This window comes from Chlorocebus sabaeus, chromosome 14 (genome assembly GCF_047675955.1).
Source record: "Chlorocebus sabaeus isolate Y175 chromosome 14, mChlSab1.0.hap1, whole genome shotgun sequence".
NCBI classification, from domain to species: domain Eukaryota; kingdom Metazoa; phylum Chordata; class Mammalia; order Primates; family Cercopithecidae; genus Chlorocebus; species Chlorocebus sabaeus.
In genome coordinates, this window is record NC_132917.1 from 85838812 (window position 1) to 85853524 (window position 14713).

The 14713-nt window shown below is 46.7% G+C and overlaps 1 protein-coding gene across 2 annotated transcripts; it reads left to right on the forward strand.

The window, feature by feature from the left end:
• Positions 1-3541: 3541 nt before the first annotated feature.
• Positions 3542-8301, forward strand: GNLY (granulysin). 2 transcript variants are annotated; one of them, XM_038007201.2, is made up of 6 exons: positions 3542-3672; positions 4120-4200; positions 4524-4627; positions 5165-5263; positions 6713-6884; positions 8116-8223. In XM_038007201.2, the coding sequence occupies exons 1-6, from the start codon at positions 3621-3623 to the stop codon at positions 8124-8126; spliced, it is 519 nt and encodes a 172-aa protein (XP_037863129.1). In that variant the 5' UTR covers positions 3542-3620; the 3' UTR covers positions 8127-8223. The 2 variants fall into 2 exon arrangements, with proteins under 2 accessions (XP_037863129.1, XP_007968193.1); XM_007970002.3 differs by lacking the exon at positions 4120-4200 and having other exon boundaries at positions 3550-3672; positions 8116-8301.
• The last annotated feature ends 6412 nt before the right edge of the window (positions 8302-14713 follow it).

Here is a 14713-nt window from a genome sequence, read left to right on the forward strand (position 1 = left end):
TTCCCTTTTTTGGCTGAATCGTACTCCATCTCCATTGTATATGTACAGCACATTTTGTTTATGCATTTTAAAAAATTTTTCTTTTTCTTTTTCTTAGAGATAGGCTCTCACTCTGTCACCCAGGCTGGAGTGCAGTGGCATGACCTTGGCTCACTGCAGCCTTGACCTCTTGGGCTCAAGCAATCCTCTCACCTCAGCCTCCTGAGTAGCTGGGACTATAGGCACATGCCACTATGCCCAGCTAATTCTTAAATTTTTCTGTAGAACTGGGGTCTACTATGTTGCTGAGAGTGGCCTCAAACTCCTGGCCTCAAGCCATCTTCCCACCTTAGCCTCCCAAAGTGCTGGGATTAGAGGTTGAGCCATGATGACTGGCTTGTTTATCCATTTATTTGTCAATGGATACCTGGGCTTTTTCCACCTTTTGGCTACTGTCATGTTGATGACCTCATCTCAGTAGAGTTTTAATACAGAATTTCTTGGCCAGGCGTGGTGGCTCGTGCCTGTAATCCCAACACTTTGGGAGGCCGAGGTGGGTGGATCACTTGATATCAGCAGTTCAAGACCAGAATGGACCAAGATGGTGAAACCCCATCTCTACTAAAAATACAAAAATTAGCCAGGCATAGTGGTATGTGCCTGTAATCCCAGCTACTCAGGAGGCTGAGGCAGGAGAATTGCTTGAACCCAGGAGACAGAAGTGGCAGTGAGCTGAGTTTGTGCCACTGTACTCCAGCCTGGGCGACAGAGTGAGGCTGCAGCTCAAAAAAAGGAATTTCTTTGTGATTTACAATGTTGAGCAGGTTTTCAAATATTTTGGTCGTTCTTATCTTCCTTTGCAAATTACCTGTTCAAATATTTTGCCCATTTAAAAAATTTGATTGCTTTATTATTATTATATTATTATTATTGCAGTAGTAGTTGATAAAATGAGTACACAAACAGACCCATAGTCAATTGATATTCAGCCAACATGCCAAAGCAATTCAATGGGAAAAGAAAAATCTTTTCAAGAAATTGATATTGAAAAACAGAACCGCAACCCAACTCACATTATACATTCATTTGAGACGAGTCATAGACCTAAATGTCAAAGTTAAAATTATAAAAGTTCTAGAAAAAAACATAGAGGCTATTTTTATGACTTTAGCGTAAATGAAGATTTTCTGAAGAAGATACAGAAGGCAGTATTTCACACAGGAATTTTTTTGGGGCCTGGTCCTGACTTGCAATGGGTCAGTTCCCGGGGTACCATGGGTAGGAACTGGGTAAGACCCCAGGTTCTTATCACACGGGACCCCAGAGGCCGGGGTGGAGACTTGTGACTAACTACGTGAGCTTTGTCACGTACACCTCAACACCTCAGAAAAGGACTCACTGCAATATTTGGTCTCACCAAGTTTCCCACAATAGAGACATGAGTCACCTTTCAAGGCCTTTTCTGCCCATTAATATGGTCTTCACACATGAGACCAAGGTCTACAGGTGGTCAGGAGAGAGGGAGCCTGCTGAGACGGGGGAGTAGTGCCTGAGCTGGCCTCAAGAGGATTGTGGCCCTGCACTGAAAACCTGGAGACTGAGATAGGGTAGGGCTGGGGGAAAACTTGGGCTTTGGAGTCATAGGGTCTGGGTTCATATCCACAGACCATTCCCTTCCTAGCTATGTGTTGGTGGGTAATTCACTGGATCTCTCTGAGTCCTCCTTTCCTCATCTGAGGTAAAAGGAGTTTGCCGGTTGGTCTGAGAGCTGTTCTAGGCATGGTGGGGAGACCCTGACAGGCAGAGGCAGTCCTGCCCTCAAGCAGTTGATTTACAGCTGGGGAAACAAGCCAGCCACAAATGCAATACCTCAAACTCAACTTCTCACCAACAAGCTCCTTTTTCTAATTTGCACAGCCAGTCCCTCAGCCTCCTGATATTTCACTAATATTTCACCAAATATTAGTGAAACCTTTGCCTCCTCTCTCTTGTTTCTTTCTTGTAATCATATAGCTACAAAGTCCTACCAATTCTTCCCGAAATATGTTTCCTTATCAAAAAGTCCTGCAAAATCAGGCATGGTTGCTCATGCCTATAATCTCAGCACTTTGGAGGCGGGGAGGATCACTTGAGTCCAGGAGTTCGAGACTAGCCTGGGCAACATATGGAGACCCATCTCTTCCAAAAATTTTAAAATCAGCAGGGGTGATAGTGGCAAGCACCTATGGTCTCATCTACTAGGGAGGCTGAGGTGGGGGGATTTTTGGAGCCTGGGCGGTTGAGGCTGCAGTGATCTGTGATTGTACCACTGCACTCTAGCCTGAACGACAGAGCAAGACCTTGTATCAAAACAAACAAACAAACAAAAAAAAAACAAAAGTCGTGCAGTAACTGACACTGCCATTGCCTATATGATTCCCATTCCCTCATCCTCCCTAACAGAATACCAATTTTGTTCAAAGTGTCAATGAAGGCCGCGTGCGATGGCTCACGCTTGTAATCCTAGCACTTTGGGAGGCTGAGGCGGGCGGATCACCTGAGGTCAGGAGTTTGAGACCAGCCTGGCCAACGTGGTGAAACCCTGTCTCTACTAAAAACACACAAATTAGCAGGGCGTGGTGGCATGCGCCTGTAATCCCAGCTACTCAGGACGCTGAGACAGGAGAATCACTTGAACCTGGAGGTGGAGGTTGCAGCAAGCCAAGATCACACCATTGCACTCCAGCCTGGGTGACAAGAGTGAAACTCCATCTCAAAAAAGAAAAACCAAACCAAACCAAACCAAGCAAACAACAACAAAAAACGAAGTGTCAGTGAAGGTCCAGCAAAAGACTCCCTTCCTGTTGCCCTTTGCAGCCAGGGTCATCATGTGACACAGTTCAGATCAATTAGATGGAGGTTGAGGGTCCCTGGGAAAGATGTTTTTCCTATACAAGTACCACCTCTTTCTGCTTCACTCTTTCCATTTTCCACATGAACAGGCCTTGTAGCCTGGAGGAGCTACAGCTGCCATTTTGAGATGCTGAGGCACCCTGTCTGAAGAAGGCCTTCACATCACTCAACTCGACTACCGGGTGAGCCCTTGGAGAGGCTTCCCGGCCTCTGCTCTTCAAACCAAAGTACTACAGGGGACATGAGTCCCAGAGTTACAGGACCCCAGCTATGGTTCATGTGTAAAGGGAACCATTAGGTAACCAGTGGAAATGATGAAGAAGATCTATATTTACAGATGTGGAAAGATGTTCGTGGTATATTGTTAAATTTAAAAAGCTGTTTAAAAATAGGTTTTGGATCAAGTGAGATGACTCACTTATACTTTTAGTATAAGTATGTCCCACGCAGTACTTGGAACATACTTGTACTAAGCGGTTTCTCCCTCCATTAGCACATCCCAAGCATCCAGGCAGCTGCTGGCCTCCAGCAACCCGGCATTCTAGTTGTGTGGGAGTGGGGTGTGGTGTAAACCCTGTGGGCTACCACTGCACTGACTTGCTTCTTCATAAATTAGTATTTATATTTGTGGTAAACCCAGTGACACAGGGAAGATGACATACAAAAAGGGCAGGACCTGAGAAAGGTTAAGCTGCAGGCTCCCTGCCCATAAAACAGGGTGTGAAAGGCATCTGAGCAGCTGCCCCACCATGGCTACCTGGGCACTCCTTCTCCTTGCAGCCATGCTCCTGGGCAACCCAGGTAAGGCCTTCCCCTCGGGATCGATCCTGATGGCCCTCCCAGCCTCGCACTCTCAGGCTGGCTGAACCCGGAGCGTGGACTCTGTGGGCACCCAGGTGCCCCTGCCTCTCCCCAGCCTTCTCCCACATCATGGAGACCTGGCCCTCCCCTCAGAGCCAGGCTTAGCCCAGTGTGTTGCCCAGCCTGTCAGTGGCCTGGCCAAGGAGGAGAGACAGGCCAGGGATTCTGGTCCTAACTCTACTGGCCACACTGTGTGGCCTGAGACCCCCCGTTTCCCTCCCAAGGCCCTGCCTCCGCATCTGTGTGGTGAAGGCCATTGGCCTTCATTGGTGGATCTGCGTTTCCTCGGGCCTACACTGTCTAGGATTGTGCAGGGCTGGTGAGAGAACGGGGTCTCTTCCCTGCTCAAGGCAGACTTCCTGCCCCCTGCACCCTGCTGTCTCCCAGGCCTTGGGGTCAGTGTGAGCCCCAAGGGCAAGGACACTTCTGGAAGGGAGAGTGGATTTGGCTGGGCCATCTGGATGGAAGGTAAAAAAAGAAAATCTCTTGAAAGGAGATTGAGGGAAGTTTCTAGACAAACTGACCCCCAAATCTGTGTTGCTGGCAGAACAGAGGAGAAGAGAAAGTCTCGCCCTCCTGGCTTTCTAGAAGGAAAGTGAGAACATGTGTTTGTGCTGAGAGTGGGTCAGAGCGGCTCCAGGGCAAAGCATGTGGACAGGTATCCTGGCCCCCTGCAAGGCCCAGCCCCTGTCCGAGGCCCTGGCCACCTCCTGGACTTCCACCAGCCAGGAGAATGGGTTTTCCCTCTCCTTCCACCTGCGGAGGGGAAGCTGAAGTGCCTTCTTCCTCAGGTCTGGTCTTCTCTCGTCTGAGCCCTGAGTACTATGAAGTGGCAACAGCCCACCTGTGTGACAAGGAGCAATCCTGCCCGTGCCTGGCGCAGGAGGACCCCCAGGTACATGTTGGCTGTCTGCTCACCTGCCACAGTCCCTCTCCTTTCCCTCCTCCCTGGGTGGCTCCTGGGGTGAGGGCTGGAGCTCTCTAATGAGGTCAGGAGGTGGGAGTGGAGGCTGGGCTGTTTCTGACGATGCTGGTTTTGTCGAATTCATGTCTGGCCAGGAGGGCTACAGATACCTGATAGACTGTCCCAAGAGGATCCTCCGGGGTCTCACCCTCCAAAGAGCCTGGGGCTGCAGAACCCAAATAGGTAGACTCCCCTGGGAGTTCCTCAATAGGAGAGGGGCAAGTGCAGGGCTGGGAAAGTACTGGGGGTGTGGGAGGCTGTTTCTGGGGTGTCTCGGAGCCTCTAAGACAAGCAAAAAGGCAGGCAGGGTCCAGGCAGCCAGTTCAGGCCTTCAGTGTATCCATGCTCTGGGAAGAGATCACGGACGTTCCTGCCAGTCTCAGAAACACCAAGGGCCCCTTTCTTGGTCACTTTCACGCACTCCCAGAATGTCTGAGAGACCATGATAGGGGCTTTCTTTCCTGACAGGGTGACCTGTTGATCAAAATGCAGGAGCTGGGCTTCGACTGCAAGATCTGTCTGAGGATAGTCCAGACACTGAAGGCTATGGTGAATGAGCCCACCGAGGTGAGGCCGAGGGGCTACAGAGCCTCCCGTCTGCTGCTCAATGGAGGGGCCGGCCTGTGACCAGGTCGGGGATCAGGGAGCCTGGGGTCACCTTGCACAGTGGTCCTGGGGAAGGGCTTCCTAGAAGGGAATCTGTGAGTCCCCATGTGTCTGTGGATGAATTTCAGAGAACTTGTGAAATTGTTTGTGACTCTCTGGAACTGTGTAAGTCAGAGAAAGTATACACGGTTTTCATCATGTATCCTCAAAGAGGGCTTGTCCCAGGGAAGTTAGGAATCTTCCCCTAAAGCCCTAACATTTGTGTCCAAGGCAGAGCTTTGAGAAGCTGGTTCCCTAAGAGACCTGAGTCAGGACCGATAAATCCCAGATCTGCTACTTGGAAGCTGCACGGCCTTGGGCAAGTCACTTCCACTTTCTGAGCCTCAGTTATCTTATCTTTGAAATGGGATGGATAAGAGTCCCTATCTCACAAGTTGTCGAAGCTCTTTTTTTTTTCTTCTTGAGATAGGATCTTACTCTTAAACCCAGGCTGGAGTGTAGTGGTGTGATCTCAGCTCACTGCAACCTCTGCCTCCCTGGCCCAAGCAATTCTCCTGCCTGAACCTCCCAAGTAGCTGGGACTCCAGGTGTGCGCCACCACGCCCAGCTAATTTTGGTACTTTTGTAGAAACAGGGTCTCACTGTGCTGCCCAGGCTGGTCTCCAACTTCTGAGCTGAAGCAATCCACCTGCCTTGGCCTCCCAAAGTGTGGGATTACAGGTGTGAGCCACTGCACCTGGCTGCTGAAGCTTTTTAAAAGAGCTGAGGGCTGGGATGTGCTTAGCTCCACATCTAGCACTGAGTGAATGCTTAACAAATGACTGCGTTACTACCAAGAATTACTGTTTCACTCTCCCTCCTTCCCTCTCCTCTGCTCCCCCAAACTTCTTAGCATCCTGGCACTGCAGGCTCACACTTAGCCCTGGATACCCAGATTCATCCTCCCCCCTGGGATGGCATAAAAGAGACTTTAAAACCAAATAAGCCAAGACTCCAAGCTCTAACCACACCTCCCACCCCCACCAGTCTTCTCTATGCACCCCCTCTGGCTGTAGCCCCCAGCCAGGTCCTGGACCTAGGTAGCTACATGGCAGAGCATTTAATGTGTGCCTGGCAGCCATGGGCACCATTCTCCACACAGAAGGCAGGGGACAGGTGGACAAGGGGCTGAGACCTCAGCAGGGCTAACTGTCCTTGTCTCAGGAGCCCTACCTGACCAGGCTTGGGCCAGGCCTTGGAGAGTGGGAGTAGGGGCCCAGCCCTGTGTCTACAGTCTCTGGCTCCATGGGCACCAGGCGCCAGTTCCTCGCACCTAGTACTCCCATTGCTAGGGCTGCTGGAACCTACAGGGTGGCAGAGCTGCGCAGGACTCACCCTATAACCATGTCCACTGTGGTTCTGCTGCTGCAGAGAAGCATTTCCAATGCTGAGGCCCGTGTGTGTAGGATGGTGAGGTCACAATGGCGCGACGTCTGCAAAAATTTCATGAGGAGGTATCAGCCTAGAGTTACCCAGGGCCTCCTGGCCGGAGAAACTGCCCGGAAGATCTGTGTGGACCTCAGGTTGTGTGAACCTTCTATGGGTGAGTGCAGAGGTGACAGCAGGGATGCCTCCTGAGGGGTGGAGACAGTTTCCCCCAGGATACATCAAAGCTGCCTTCTTAGGACACATTACTCCCCCATCTCCCAGCACGGGAAAGTGTGGAGAACTGAGCAGATGGACTTTAGCTAGAAATGTTTGAGAAATACTGATTAGAGCTTGGGCTTCAGACACAGGTGGTCGTGGAGTAAAATCTGGTCTCCATCTCTCCCTGGCTGTGTGACCTTAAGCAAATAACTTGACCTCTCTGAGCTTCAGTTTCTTCATCTGTGAAGGGGAGATAGCAATCCTGATTTTTGAGATTGGAATGAGAATTGAAGGAGGTCACCGTGTGTGTAGACCTGACCCTGGAGAAATGTCCTCAGACTGAGGCTATTCAAGGTCATCAGACCCTCAGTCAAACTCCAATCCCCAGCCCAGCATGGGTCCCTGGGGTCGGGAACTGGGGCCACATCCTCCCCCACAATCCTGGGTCCTGAAAGCTGGACTAGGGAACCCTTCAGGCAGGGGAGCGTGAGGCCTTTCCCTCCATGACTGCCCAGGCTGTGCCTGGAGAGAACACCACTCGGCTGTAGGAAGTGGGGCCAGAAAGGGGCCTTGGTGATTGGCTTTGGCAGCTCAGCTGGCACTTGCCAATGCTCTGGGATTCTGTGCTAGCAGATCTGGGGTCCCTACCATTTCCTGTCACTGGAGCTTGTGACTTTTCTTTTTTTTTTTTTTTGAGAGGGAGTCTCGCGCTGTCGCCCAGGCTGGAGTGCAGTGGCCGGATCGCAGCTCACTGCAAGCTCCGCCTCCCGGGTTTGTGCCATTCTCCTGCCTCAGCCTCCCTATAGCTGGGACTACAGGCGCCCGCCACCTCACCCGGCTATTTTTTTTTGTATTTTTTAGTAGAGACGGGGTTTCACTGTATTAGAGACGGGGTTTCACTGTATTAGCCAGGATGGTCTCGATCTCCTGACCTCTTGATCCGCCCGTCTCGGCCTCCCAAAGTGCTGGGATTACAGGCTTGAACCACGGCGCCCGGCCGCTTGTGACTTTTCTATTCAAGGCCCCACAACCTGCTCAGGCTGCCGGCTGGCTTCCAGGATGTGCCACTGGGTGTGTTCAGTAGGGACGGGTGGCTGCGAGACCTTAAGCAAGTAACATTCTGAGTGCCTGCTTCCCCATGGGGACCCACCACATCTGCCCACAGCTGGCTGTTCTCTCTGCTCCAGGTTCCCTCTGAGCCCTCTCACCCTGTCCTGTGGAAGAAGCACAGGCTCCTGTCCTCAGATCCCGAGAACCTCAGCAACCTCCGCCGGCTCCTCGCTTCCTCGGTCCAGAATCCACTCTCCAGTCTCCCTTCCCCGACTCCCTTTGCTGCGCTCCCCTCTTAGGAGAATAAAGTGTCAAGCAAGATTTTAGCCGCAGCTTCTTCTCCTTTGGTGGATTTGAGGGGTGGGTGTCAGTGGCATGCTGGGGTGAGCTGTGTAGTCCTTCAATAAATGTCTGTCGTGTGTCCCATACACTGTTGTAGATGCTACGGATTTAGCGATGAACGAGACAACCTTAACAGCATTCACACAGTTATGCTTACTGAGCACTCACCACAGCCATGCGTTATTCTGAGAGGCCGGGACACACAGTGGCTATGTCCCCAGAAGCTCTTAGACCAGTGGGGGAGACCAGCAGCGTTAGAGGTTTTTTTTGTTTTGTTTTTGGTGAAAAGGAACAGAAACCCATCTTTTTGCTTCTTGCCACAGGCAGCCTTCCTTTGCTGTTTCGGGGGAGTGTATCATTTAGGGCCCTTTTGGTTGCAAGCAACAGAAGTCTCAGCCCATTCTGGCCTAATTAAAAAAGGTAATTTACTAGTTCAAATAACCAGTCCACAGATATGTTCAGGCACAGAATGATCCAGAAATGTGTGGCGTCACCAGAGCCCCAGTCCTGTTTATTGCACGTTTTCGTTCTCCCCACCTCTGTATATTGACATTGTGTTCAGGTTTGCTTCTCTCTTGGCAGCAGAAATGGCTTCATCAGGTCCACACTTCACCATCTTTACAGCGCATCCATCAGAGGGAGAGAGAGCTCCCTTGGAAAGCCATAGGAAGCTTCTTTCCCAGAAGGCCTATCAGCTATCTCCTCAGTTCTCATTGGCCAGTTCTCACATGTCATTTGCCCACTCTCAGACCAATCACTGTGTCCTGGAGAATAATGGGGCACACTGATTGGCTCACGCTAAGCAGGGCATACCGCTGAGGCTGAGGTGGGGTCCATCTCAACCCAATCACTTGGTTGACAATAAACATTAAAATCTGGGCTGCTGTTGGTGGGAAGAGGGAAAAATGGATGCTGGCCACCCAAGGAGTATGGTGTGTTATTCTGGATTCAATCAAAGAAGCTATTCAAGGGGAGTACCTATGGCCAAATCTGGGGCTATTTGAGCCTCAGAATAGATAATGACAAGAACAGATTGTAATCCGTTGATTAAAGTAGAATCCATGAGTTCATATAAATACAAATAATACACGAATAAATAAACAAGGGAAAAGGAAACGTGCTACCTAACGATACAATTACAGTTAATAAATGTAGACCTAGTTGCAGAGTATATCCTACTAACATATTTAGTATAGTGAGTATATCAAATAATAACTTGATTTTTAAAAAGTATTTATTTATTTATTTATTTATTTATTTATTTATTCTTTTAGAGACAGAGTCTCACTTTGTCTCCCAGGCTGGAGTGCAGTGGCCCTTCTCAGGCATGATCTTAGCACACTGTAGCCTCAAACTCCTGGCCCCAAGGGATCCTCCCACCTCAGCCTCCAGAGTAGCTGGGACTACAGGTGTGCAGAACTGCTCCTGGCTCACTAATTTAATATTAATTAATATATTCCATTATTAGTTAATCTGACAGTGGAGAAGCCTGTCAGCTGATGAAAGTTAATGCCACCTCTCATGGGGCAAGTCAATATCATGGGCCTCATAATATAATGCTCTGAGAGAAATATAGTACTATTTTTCCATTGTTACTGCCAAAAATGCAAAAATCATGAGGAAACATCAGAGCAAACCCAACTGACATTTTACAAAGGACTTAGCCTGTCCTTTAAAAAAATTAAAAAAAATTTTTTTTTATTTTAGGCCTGGCGTGGTGGCTCACGCCTGTAATCCCAGCACTTTGGGAGGCTGAGGTGGGCGGATCACAAGGTCAGGAGATCGAGACCATCCTGGCTAACACGGTGAAAACCCGTCTCTACTAAAAATGCAAAAAATTAGCCGGGCGTGGCAGTGGGCGCCTGTAGTCCCAGCTACTTGGGAGGCTGAGGCAGTAGAATGGTGTGAACCCGGGAGGCGGAGCTTGCAGTGAGCCGAGATCGGGCCACTGCACTCCAGCATGGGCGATTGAGTGAGGCTCCGTCTTAAAAAAAAAAAAAAAAAAAAAAAAAAAAAAATTATTTTAGACTGAGTCTGACTCTGTCACCCAGGCTGGAGTGCAGTGGTACGATCTGGGCTCACTGTAGCCTCTGCCTCCTGGGTTCAAGTGATTCTCCTGCCTCAGCCTTCCAAGTAGCTGAGATTACAGGTATGTACCACCATACCTAGCTAATTTTGTATTTTTTAGTAGAGAAGGGGTTTCACCATGTTGGCCAGGCTGGTCTTAAACTCCTGACCTCAAGTAATCTGCCTGCCTTGGCCTCTCAAAGTGCTGGGATTACAGACAGGAGCCACTGCACTCTAGCCTGTCCTCTTCAAAAATGCCAAGGTCTTGAAAGACAAGTAAAAATTGAAGAACTGTTCCAGATAGAAGGAAACTAAAGAGACATGACAACTAACTGCAACACATGATCCTGATTTGGATCCAGACCTATAAAGAACATAATTGGGGCAATTTATAAAATGTGACTGGAATCTGCGATGGTAATATTCTGTTAATGTTAATTCCTGATTTTGACAGTTGTGCTATGGTTACGTATGGCAGCGTCTTTGTTAGAACATATACACTAAAGTATTCAAAGAGTAATAGGTCATCATATCTGCAATTACAGTGAAATGATTCAAAAAAAAGGCAATACATATGCAAAGAATGAGTGTGATAAGGTGTATACCACATACATGGGATGTGGTAAAGTGTTAACAGTGGGGAATCCTGTTTAAGGGTAAATAGGTGCTCGTGTTTACACTGGGAGGTTTGGAAGGTGTAATCTCCAAACTCAATGGCAAGTTGCAAGAAAGCAACTTTCAAACTTCATGTTGAAATGTGATCCCTGGCTGCGCGTGGTGGCTCACGCCTGTAATCCCAGCATTTTGGGAGGCCGAGGTGGGTGAATCACCTGAGGTAGGGAGTTCAAGACCAGCCTTACCAACATGGAGAAACCCCTCTCTACTAAAAATACAAAAAGTTAGCTGGGCCTGGCAGCACATGCCTGTAATCCCAGCTACTAGGGAGGCTGAGGTAGGAGAATAGCTTGAACCTGGGAGGCAGAGGTTGTGGTGAGCCAAGATTGTGCCATTGCACTCCAGCCTGGGCAACAAGGATAAAACTCTGCCTTGGGGAAAAATAAATAAATAAATAAAAAGACATGTGATCCCCAATATTGGAGGTGGGACCTAGTGGGAGGTGTTTGAGTCAGGTAGGTGGATCTCTCATGAATGGCTTGGAGCCATTCCTGCGGTAATGAGCGAGTTCTCGCTCTGTTAGTTTCTGTGAGAGCTGCTTGTTGAACCTCCTTTCTCTCTTTTTTCCTCACTATGTGATCTCTGCGCACACTATCTCCCTTTTTCTTCTGCCGTAAGTAGAAACACCTTTTTTTGAGACGGAATCTTGCTGTGTCACCCAGGCTGGAGTGCAGTGGCAGCTGCAACCTCTACCTCCCAGGTTCCTGGGTCCAAGTGATTCCCCTGCCTCAGCCTCCCCAGTAGCTGGGACTACAGGTGTCCACCACCACGCCTAGCTAGTTTTTATATTTTTAGTAGAGATGGGATTTCTCTGTGTTGGCCAGGCTGGTCTTGAACTCCTGGCCTCAAGTGATCTGCTCGGCTCAGCCTCCCAAAGCGTTAGGTTTACAGGCATGAGCCACTGTGCATGACCATAAGTGGAAGCATCTTGAGGCCATCACCTATACCAGATGCAGATGCTGGAGCCATGCCTCTGGTATAGCTTATGGAACTGTGAGCCAAGCAAAGCTCTTTCTTTATAAATTACCCAACATCAGGTGTCTCTTTATAGCAACACAAATAGACTAAGACACAACTTTTCTCTAGATTTGAAATTATTTCAAAATCAAAGTAAGTGATTTGTAGCATTTTGACTTAGCAAATGGTGGTGACATTTACTGAGATCGAGGAGACACTTGGATGGTTAGATTTGGAGGGAATAATGAAGAGCTCTGCTTTGGCCATGTGAAGGTTAAGTGTTAAATATCCAAGGTGAGATAGCAAGTGGGGGAGTTTGGCCCAAAATACACATTTGAAGCCTGGATGAGGCCATCTAGGAGTGAGTGAGTTAGAGGTCTACTTCCAGCCACAGTTCATTTTGATCAGTGAACTCTAGTGTTGGACAGTTTGAATCATTTTTGAGACAAAAAGTCTATGCATTGAGACACATCTCAATTTTGATTCATTATTTTAATGAATTCCTTAGTGTGTGGGATCATGTCATCTGCAAATAGAGATCATAGTACTTCTCTCCAATCTGAATTTTATTTCATCTTCTTGCCTAATTTTCCTCACTAGAATCTTCAGTATAATGTTGAATAGAAGTTATAAGAGCAGCAGTCCTTGTCTTGTTCTTATCTTCAGGGGAAAGCATTTAGTCTTTCACTATTAAGTACAAAGTCAGCTCTGGGTTTTCACAAACGCACTTGATCAGGTTGAGGAAGATCCCTTCTACTCCTAGTATGTGGAGAGTATTGTCATGAAGAGATGTTAAATTTTGTAATGATGTTTCTGGGCTGTTGAGAGGATCATGTGTTTTTCATTTTTTATTTTATTGATATGATGAATTTTATTAATTGACTTTTGGTTGCTGATTTGCCTTGCATTTCTGGATAAATCTTACTTGGTCATGGTATATAATTGTTTTTATGTGTTGCAGGATTCAGCTTGCTAGAATTTTTTTTTGAAAATGTTTGCATCCATACTTAAAAGACATATTAGTTTGTAGTTTTTTTGTGTTTTCTTTTGATGTCTTCATCTGGTTTCACCTGGTTTTGGCATCAGGGCATCCTCTTCTATTTTTTGGAAGAGTTTTTGAAGAACTGGTATTAATTCTTTAAATATTTGGCAGAATTCACCAATGAAGACATCTGGCTTGGTAGTTTCTTTGTGGGTCATTATTTTGATGACTAATTCAACCTATTTATTATAGGTCCATTCAAATTTTCTGTTATTCTTGCATCAGTTTCAGTCATTTGTGTTTTTGTAGGAATGTGCCCATTTCATTCTAAGTTGTCTAATGTATTAGCATAATTAATTAGCAAAATAGTAAAATCCTTTTTCTCTCTGTAAGGTCAGTTGTAATTTTCCCTCCTTCATTTCTGATTCTAGTAATTTGCAGCTTCTCTCTTTTTATTGTGGTCAGTCTAGCTAAAGACTTGCTTTTTCAAAGAACCAACTTTTGGTTTCATTTTGTATACTCAAATATTGTTTCTAGTCTCCATTTTAATAATTTCCACACTTCCACTCTAATTTTTCAAATTTCCCTTTTTTACTGCTTGCTTTAGGTTTAATTTGCACTTCTTTTTCATGTCTTTTTTTTTTTTTCTTTCCATTGTAACCTTGAACTAGGCTCAAGCAATCTTCCTGCCTCAGACTCCCAAGTAGCTAGGACTATAGGCACAGGCCACCATGCTCAGCTAATTTACTTTTATTTTTTTAGAGATAGATCTTGCTATGTTGCCCAGGCTGGGTTTGAACTCCTGGCATCAAATGATCTTCCTGCGTTGGCCTCCCAAAGTGCTGAGACTACAGATGTGAGCCTTTTTCCAGTGTCTTAAAGTGGGATTTCTGAGAGGAAGATTTCAAATCTTCCTCTTTTTCAATATAGGCATTTACAGCTACAGATTTCCCTTTTGGCATGCCTTAAGCTACATCCTGTAAGTTTTGAGTGTGCTGTGGTTTCATTTTCTTTCACCTCCAGGTATTTTCTAATTTCCCTCTTGATTTTTCGTTTAATCCATTGGTTATTTAGGAGTGTGTTGTTTAATTTCCACATATTTGTGAGTTCCCCAAATTTGTTTCTATTATTGATTACTAGTTTTATTCTGTTGTGGTCAGGGAACATATTTTGTATTATTTATATCCTTTTTAATTTATTGAGGTTTGTTTTATGGGCTAGCACACAGTCTATCCTGGAGGTGTGTTTCTCCACTGCTATCTGGACTCATCTGCACTCCACAGTTTATGATGAGAAGGCACCTGTTAATAATTGTGAGTTCCCTTGTAAGTGATGAATTGTTTTTCTTCTGCTGTCTTTCTTTCTTTCTTTCTTTCTTTCTTTCTTTCTTTCTTTCTTTCTTTCTTTCTTTCTTTCTTTCTTTCTTTCTCTCTCTTTCCTTCCTTTCTTTCTTTCTTTCTTTCTTTCTTTCTTTCTTTCTTTCTTTCTTTCTTTCTTTCTTTCTTTCTTTCTTTCTTTCTTGGTTTTTCTTCTGCCGTCTTTTTCTTTCTTTCTTTCTCTTTCTTTTCTTTCTTTCTTTCTTTCTTTCTTTCTTTCTTTCTTTCTTTCTTTCTTTCTTTCTTTCTTTCTTTCTTTCTTTCTTTCTTTCCTTCCTTCCTTCCTTCCTTCCTTCCTTCCTTCCTTCCTTCCTTCCTTCCTTCCTTCCTTCCTTC